The sequence below is a fragment of the Nicotiana sylvestris genome, chromosome 12 (assembly GCF_000393655.2).
Source record: "Nicotiana sylvestris chromosome 12, ASM39365v2, whole genome shotgun sequence".
NCBI lineage: Eukaryota > Viridiplantae > Streptophyta > Magnoliopsida > Solanales > Solanaceae > Nicotiana > Nicotiana sylvestris.
The window spans coordinates 149,975,956-149,985,075 of record NC_091068.1 but is presented as its reverse complement, the minus strand read 5'-3'; the positions used below and the strand labels follow the sequence as shown (position 1 = coordinate 149,985,075).

General features: G+C 37.6%; 1 protein-coding gene across 1 annotated transcript; it reads left to right on the top strand.

Annotated features, from left to right (window-relative positions):
• The first annotated feature begins 8,063 nt into the window (after positions 1-8,063).
• LOC138883929 (uncharacterized mitochondrial protein AtMg00810-like) lies at positions 8,064-8,912 on the top strand. Its single transcript, XM_070164651.1, has one exon. The coding sequence runs from the start codon at positions 8,064-8,066 to the stop codon at positions 8,910-8,912; it is 849 nt and encodes a 282-aa protein (XP_070020752.1).
• The last annotated feature ends 208 nt before the right edge of the window (positions 8,913-9,120 follow it).

Sequence of the window (9,120 nt, the reverse complement as noted above, 5' to 3'; positions counted from 1 at the left end):
ATAAGGTTTTAGGATATGTTGGGGTTGTTGGTTAAGTTCCCGGGGGGGGGGTGATTTTGAATGGTTGACGGGGAGTTTGAGAAATTGTTGCAACTGCAGATTTTTGCTGCTTCTGGTATTTCCGCACCTGCGGATTGGGGACCGCAGGTGCGACGCCACATATGCGGAAAAGCGGTCGCAGAAGCAGAAGCTGGGAAGATGGCAAGAACCGCAAAAGCGGTTATAGGGACCGCAGATGCGGGAATGGCATTGCAGATGCAGAAAAGTGGTGAGTTTAAGTGATTTCCAAAAAACCGGATAAAGTACCGCAAATGCTGTACCGCAGAAGTGGTAAATAGGGTCACAGGTGCGAAAGTGTCTGGGCAAAAGGTATAAATTGTCTCTTTTGCGATTTTGAGCTATTTTTACCATTTTTACTTCGGCTTTGGAGCTTCTTGGACGAATTGAAAGAGGGATTTCAAGGGAACTTCATTGAGGTAAGGAATTTGGACTTAAAGTCGTTCCTATGCTATTATTTCACGGATTAGAGCTATGATTAAGGGAATTTAAGGGCTAAAATTGGGGAAACTAGGGCTTGGAAACTTAGACATTTTCTTAAGGATTTGAAGGACCATTTGAGGTCGGTTTTGAGAACTTTTGATATGTATGAACTCGTGGGGAGATAAGGAATCTATTGATGTAAAAATTATTGAATTCCGAGACGTGGGCCCGGGGGTCAGGTTTTGGTAATTTCGGGATTTGTGTCGTATTTTGATTATTTTTGCTTGGGCTTCGTTCCCTTAGCATATTTTGACGTTCTCATTCTGATTTTGGATAGATTCGACATGAGTGGAGGCCGATTCGAGGGGCAAAGATGTCGTGGGCTAGAGATTTGACCGGTTCGAGGTGAGTAATTATTGTAAATGATGTTCTGAGGGTATAAAACCCCGGACTTGCACATCGTGGTGCTATATTGAGGTGACACACACGCTTGATGATGAGCATGGGGTTGTGCACTATTGGGGATTGTGACTTAGTCCATCCCGAATGACTATTTTACCGCATATTTGATTGAAATCTATTTGCTATCATCATGATTTGTGCTGAATGACATATTTGGGCCTTGTGCCAACTATTTGAACCTTTCGGGGATTTTTACTGGTATTTTCCTCACTGTTTTGACTTTATACTTGAACTCAGTCATGTTATATTTCACTGTTTTCGTACTCAGCCATGTTTTACTTTGTTTTAACACTTACGTGATCTTGTAAATGATGTTTTGGGCTGAGAATCACTGTTTTACTATTGCCCGAGTGGCTTGTAAGGATTTTGACTGAGTAAGGCCGAGGGCCTATGTTGTGAGGAAACATTTGACACTGATTATGAGGCCGAGGGCCTGAGATATGTACGCCACGAGGTGGCTTGTTTGATATGAGGCCGATGGCCTAGTGATGATGCCACAGGATGGCTTGATATTTCGCTTGGGCCGTAAGGGGTCCCTCTAGGAGTCTGTACACCCCCAGTGAGCGAGGGTACCCATTGTGATGTGAGATTGAGCCCGAGGGGCTGGTATTGTTCTATGTGATTGCCCGAGGAGCTGGTATTGTTCTGAGATGTTGCCCGAGGGGCAGTTTTGATGGTACTGTGCCCGAGGGGCGAACCTTTATGTGCTTATTTTCATAATTGACTGTCAATTACCTGCTTAATTGTTGAAAAGGCTTTTATAAAGTAAATTTTGAGTTAAAGGATTTTACCTATTTTTCACTGGTTTACTGTTTTAAATGGTTTTACTGCTTCATTATAGCATGCTTTTGTGCCTTACGTGATTTCCTTCTTTCAGTCTTTATTTATGATTATTACTCACTGAGTTGGAGTACTCACTTTACTCCCTGCACCCCGTGTGCATATTCAGGCTTTGCGGATCCTGCCAGCGCGAGTTGAGAGCTCCCGGCAGATTTTGGAATCCACGAGGTAGCTGCTTGGCGTCCGCAGTCCCGTGTTTCTCCCACTTATGATTTCTATCTCTTTATCAGACAGTTTGTAATAATTTATAGACTTCTCAGACTTGTATTAGAACTTGTAGATGCTCATGACTAGTGACACCACGGTATCGGGCTGTGTTGGGTTATTTTTCGCAAACGTTACTATTATCTGCTACTTTGAGATGCTATTATTACGCTTTAGACTTATTTCTTGTCGTTTATCTGTTAATAATTGAAATGGGAAGTGTCATCTGCCTTGTCTTCACGAGAGGCACCATCACGACCAGGTCTGGGTTTAGGGTCGTGACATTGTAGAAGGTCCTAAAAAGATTTCTAGAATTACAATAGGATCAGATTTGTTTAGAATTGAAATATCTAGTAATTAAAAGGGTAAAATTGGATTTTTTTCATAGGATAAATATCAGAAGGTTCTAGTATTTTCTACAGCTGCCCCTATTTTTAGCAAAAGATGCTGAAATTGGGTAGGAAAAAGGACATACAATTATCAAAGATGTTGTACTATTCTGAAATTTCAGAATTTAGGTTAGAATATTCCCTTTTTGATGTCATCGATCAACATATTTTGACCCTAAATTTCATAATACAAAGAAAAATACCCTGAAACTTCCCTGCCCTTAAAACTCCAGCTTTATAGCTAGATTTCTAGGTTAGTTTTCCTGATGTTCTGATTTTCTGGAAAGTTTGAGTGATGTTTCCCATTTAAACTCATGAGTGTTCTTTTGTTATTTGATGTGTTGACATAAAAAGAGCAAGAGTCCATGGCCTTACTATGTGACTATTTTAACTGGTGAGTCTATTTTACAACTATGAGCCTAATTCTGAGTTATACTGAACCTAAAACTTGCTTACTAAAGATCTTTTCCTTCTTTCTTTCTGCCTACTTTGCTATTTAGTTGGTAATACACTTTTAAATGGAATCCCACAAGTACTGAAACCTGTATTTTATTTTATGTTGTTTCGTATGTGAGTGGCAATAAGGCAAAGAAGCCTCAAGGCCGGAATTGAATGCTAACTTGTAAGAAATAACTCTACAGCTGATTTCTTGCAAGTTGAAGCTAGTTTGAAGGATTTTGTAACAACTAAGAGGTTCAGAATTAAGAAGAAATGTCATTTTTTATCTTATCTTAAAACTGTTCTTTCTTTAGACATATAAATATATTTAGAAGCATATTGTAAATTGGTGGACTGACAGTAGTAAAGGGACTGTTGGAACGTTTTAATTTCAAATTTTGATTATGTTTGATTATTAGTTTAGGTTCATAGCAGTATGATTTCTTTGTAATAAACATAGCCTATTATCGTAGAATTTTTTGAATGTAACACAAGTTGGGTCAGACTTGCAACAAGGCTCAATATGGGAATCACCTGAGCAAGTCTAGGCCCAGGCGAATGGGCCTGGGCATTAAGCCCAGCAGTTTAACCCTTAACTATAAAGTTTCTCTTGTGAATTCCAGTATAAATACATGTCTTTTATGTTTTGCAAATCATAGTAGTATAATTAATTGTCAAACTTGAATTGTATTTTGATTTTCTAGATTCTGATTTTCATACTTAAAAGTAAATTGAGTTACAACTCTTGCAAACATGTATTATGGCTTAAAATGTAAAGGTAGATAGGCCCAGGCAGTAAACCTTCACGATTGGGCCCGCCTAATATAAGCCCAATGTGGGAAGACTTGGTCAAAACTCGAACTGGGCAAGGGCCCTTGAGTCTCTTTCGTTTTGGGCTGAATTCTGAGCCCAACACAACTTCAATATTGGTTTGGCCTTGACCAAATAACTTAATGAGCTACTACTGGCCCAATTCCCCTTATCCAAAAAATGATTAAGGCCCAATACCTATATCGCAAAGCATGTATATAATTAATAGCTTTTTATTGAATTTCAAATTAGATTTAAACATGAGCATCTTTGCTTTAGTGAAATACAAATCTTTTAAAATAAATCGAGGCGTGCCATTCATAATTGAATCACCTAATCTATGGCCCTCATATTAATATTATAACTTAGTATAGAAAACGTTTTGAACATTCGTAGTTTTGTTTAGGTGCGTTTATAATAAAATCATCATAGCTATTGGTACGGTTCCTGTGACGTAGTTGTGATACCTAATCTCCAAATCTGGGGGTACATTTATGTGACCCGGCCACAACTTCTAATAACTTTAATAAATTAAACATGTTGTAGATCGTGGGTACGGTTCATGTGACATGATTCGCAATGTATCAAACAAAAAGGTGTACGACAATCGTAACTTGTTCCAGAATAATTCCATAAAATAACTAAAAGCGGTTGAATAAAAATTTAAAAGCAGTTAGAATGTTAAAAATGCACACTAGGTTTGAAACATGTAGTAAATCAGATAATTAGGCCAATATTAATAATTAAGCGATCGTACTCGAACCACGGAACCCGCTAATGCCTAACACCTTCTCCAGGGTTAACAGAATTTTTTACCTCATTTTCTAGTTTCATAGACTTTTAAATAAAATTGATTTTCCTCGATTTGGGATTTAAAATAAACTGGTGACTTGGGACACCATAAATATCCCAAGTAGCGACTCTAAAAATAAATAAAATAATCTCATTTCGAATAATGTCACTTTAATTGGAAAAGCTCCTTTATATACCCCTCGGGTGGTAAAAAGGAGGTGTGACATTGAGAATTAAGTTAGTCATAAGAGAGGGCATTTTAGTCAATACACAGACACACACACGTGAGAGGCATGTGATAGTCAGTTAGTTTGCTAAATACTATTTCGTCTTGTAACAGTGCTTAATGAAATGAAATCAAGTTCTTCTTCTTCTCTGAATTCTCTAGAATCTAGGGTTCAAACTTTACATGTAATTCAAATTCTATCATGGTATCAGAGCAGGTTGTTGTAATCGAGATAAAATTCTGCAGGATGTGAACATCGAACACTGATTAAAAGCTTCGATTTCATCATCCATGGGGGAAATGGCGGAAACAACAAGTCTTCCAATTGATCACAATCATCCTCTGTTTTTAGAATCTACAGATACGCCTGGAGTTGCATTTCACGATATCAAGCTCACCGGACCTGAAAATTATGGTTTGTGGAGTAGATCGATGCGGATGACACTTTTGGTGAAAAATAAGCTAGGTTTCATAGAAGGAACTTGCAAAGAAGAATTGGCGAATAAATGGAGAATTGGCGAATAAATGGGAAAGATGTAACGGGATTATTCTTTCATGGATAGGACGTACAGTATCTACAGAATTACAGCCAAGTATCATTTATTCTTCGAATGCAAAAACAGTATGGAACTAGTTCAAGGAGAGGTTTGATAAATCTAATCTCACTCGTTTTTACCTTTTATGGATACAAATTGGATCATTAAAGCAGGGTACTGATTCTGTAACATCATATTATACGAAAATGAAAGATCTCTAGATAAAATTAACCTACTAGTTCCAGCGCCTGGTTGTGATTGTGAAGAAACTAGGATTTTCATTGAGCAATTTAAGAATTTGCATTTGTTACAGTTCCTAGTTGTTCTTAATGAAAGCTATAGTTAGGTGAGAAGTCAGATATTACTTAAGATGCCAGTATTGAATGTAAATTAGGCTTATGCTTTGGTCATTCAAGAAGAAAGCCAATTTGAACTAAGTGTGCTTGAGGTAAATAAGGAACCTTTAACTATGATGGCAGGACAAAATCAAGGATATAAGGCTATGAAGATTGGGATTGTTTGTGAACACTATGGATATAAAGTACACCTCAAGAAAAATTGCTACAAAATTATAGGATATCCGCCCGACTTCAAGAGCAAGAAGAAACAACAATCACAAGGAAACAAAACTTATGTTAACATGATAACAAAAGAAACTACAAGCTCATATCAAGGCCAACAGATGGGACAACTGTTCACTGAAAGTCAATACAAACAGATACTAGAGCTTCTGAACAAAACACCTGCAGGTGATTGTCATACACTAATGGAAGGTATAATTACATTATTGTCTAATACATCTTTGTATGAATGGATAGTAGAAACAGGAGCATCTCACCATATCATATGTTATAGAGAAATTTATCTAATTTAGAAAACATTGAGCAACACAGGAATCAAAAAGTGCAGGTTCTAATAGGTAGCAAATGTTCAGTTACACACAAAGGAAGTGCTTCTATACTACAGGGATATGAACTAAAGGATGTGTTATATGTTCCAGATTTTAAGTTCAATATTGTGTATTGTAGGGTCTTTATAATGGGAAGGTGATGGGGATTGGTAAAGAGAATTGTGGACTTTATATACTCAAATGGAGAGACAAGCCTGTAGCAGCATTGGCTACCAAGGACACTGATGAGTGCAGTCTTTGGCTTATGAGATTAGGACATCCATCAATAATGGCAATGAAGCACATTTCTGCCTTGAAGAATAAAGTAGTGGATAGTTTGAAACATAACTGTGAAGTATGTCCTTTAGCTAAGCAAAGTAGATTGAAATTCCCTCTTAGTAGCAGCAAACTGAGTGTATTTTTCAGCTTATTGATCTTCATATCTGAGGTCCTCACAAGCTGCCTACGTATGATAGAAAACATTATTTTCTTACAATTGTGGATGACTTTAGTAGATATATTTGGGTGTGTTTGTTGCAGTCTAAGTGTGAAGTTGTAACAGTGTTGAAAGACTTTCTTATAATGGTAATGACTCAATTTGACATGAATGTGAAAGTATTGGGATCTGATAATGGAAGAGAGTTCTTTAATGCCAGCTGTAATGCACTATTAGCATCCTTAGGCATTGTGCATCAAAGAAGTTGCCCATACACACCTCAATAGAATGGGGTAGTGGAAGGAAAACACAGACATATACTTGAAGTGGCTAGGGCATTACAATTTCAGAGTTCTGTTCCTAGTAGATTTTGGGGAGATTGCATCAAGACATATGTTTATCTGATCAACAAGTGGCCTACATTCATACTACAAAGAAAATCTCCTTATGAGGTTTTGTATAATAAAACACCTGTTATGGATCACTTAAAGGTGTTTGGTTGTTTATGTTTCTCTAGCAACTTACCAAAAGGAGAAAAGTTTGCAAAGAGAGCAAGAAAAGCAGTCCTCATAGGTTACTCTGAAGTTCAAAAAGGGTACAGATTGTTTGACCTAGAAACTAAGATTGTCTTTGTAAGTAGGGATGTTAGTTTTAGAGAACATATCTTCCCTTTTAAAGAAAGTATGACCATTCTAGAAGATCACTTTCCTACACAAGCTTATATACCATCACATCCTGATCCCTCATTGCCTACATCTACAGACCCTCACATTCCTTCTACAAACAATATTTCAGTCAACCAATATACCTACTACAGAAGTCCTACAGATTGATCATACAGTCCAAAACATAAAAGCAGCAGAGATTGAGCCTGATGAGAAAGATACCTCAACTGACTTAGTTCCAAACACTGAGCCAGAGCTCAATGCTACTCTTGACAATAGCATATTTGAGCCTAGAAATGATCAAGAGCCTAGGAAGACTACTAGGACATCCAAACCTCTAGTTTGGTTAAAAGACTACCAAACTGCTAAGAAGTTCTCTGGCTAATGCTTATATCCATTGACTAATACCCTTACTTATGCTAATCTCATACCAGGTTATCAAGCATACTTGTAGGCTTTCTCAGCTGAAGTTGAACCTACTAATTTTCAGCAGGCTTTTACTGATAGCATATGGGTAACAACTATGCAACAGGAGATCCAAGCTCTTGAAGATAATCATACTTGGGAGATAGTGGACTTACCAGTAGGGAAGCAAGCTATTGTTCCAAATGGGTATACAAGATCAAGTACAAGGCCAATCGAGAGGTAGACATATACAAGGCAAGGCTGGTTGCTAAAGGTTATAATCAAAAAGAAGTACTGGACTACCATGACATATTCTCACCTATAGAAAAGATGGTCACAGTCAGGACTATTATGAGCATAGCAGCCAAGGGTTGGCCTTTATCTCAAATAGATGTTAGCAATGTTTTTCTACAGGGAGATCTCTATGAAGAAGTTTATATGCAGTTGCCTCAAGGATTTCATAAACAGGGGAGTTGAAAGTGTGTAGGCTTATGAAATCCCTCTATGGTCTTAAACAAGCATCTAGGCAACGGAACATAAAGCTCACTGATGCACTTGTTCAAAGTGGTTACAAACAAAGTCCTTTTAATCATTCCTTATTCACAAAGCAGCAAGGAGGAGAGATAGTCATTATACTGGTTTATGTGGATGATTTGATGATTAGTGGGAGCTCCTCCAACTTAGTCAATGATGCCAAGACAATTCTGCACAGTAAGTTCAAAGTTAAGGACTTAGGCAAGCTAAGATATTTTTTGGGAATTGAGGTATCAAGGTCAAAGAAAGGAATCTTGCTCAATAAAAGAAAGTATGCTCTAGAATTAATTTTAGAGGTAGGCTTAAGTGGTGTAAAGCCAGTTGCAACTCCTATAGAGTTAAATCAAAAATTGACAACTATGGAGTATGACACATGTGTTGGGAAGGCAGGAGATTTAGAGCTAAGAGATAATCCAGCTTATCAAAGACTGATAGGAAGGTTGTTATACCTAACTATCACCAGACCTGATATAAGTTTTGTAGTGCAAACTCTAAGCCAATTTATGCAAAGGCCCAAACAGTCACATATGAAGGCAACATTGAGAGTAGTCAGATATGTCAAAGGAGCACCAGGCATGGGGCTGTTGATGGAAGCAGGACCTATTGATCATATGATTGCTTACTGTGATTCAGACTGGGCACCATGCTTTAATACAAGAAAATCTGTGACAGGATATGTTGTTAAACTAGGTAACTCTTTGATATCATGGAAATCAAAGAAGCAACCTACAGTAAGCAGGAGTTCAGTAGAAGCTGAATACATAAGTATGGCTACTGCAACTACAAGGATCACATGGTTAACATGATTGTTGGAAGTCTTGGGAATTAAAGTGTCTAGACCTATTACATTGTTTTGTGACAACAAGGCTGCAATACAAATAGCTGCGAATCCAATATTTCACGGGCGTACAAAGCATATCGAGATCAATTACCACTTTTTCAGAGAGAAGATCAAGTCAGGCCTTATTACTCCATGTCATGTTTCTTCCTCCTTACAATTAGCAGATCTTCTAA

Excerpts from the sequence above, each read along its gene's own strand:
- LOC138883929 (XM_070164651.1), top strand. The coding sequence starts at position 8,064 with ATGAAATCCCTCTATGGTCTTAAACAAGCATCTAGGCAACGGAACATA.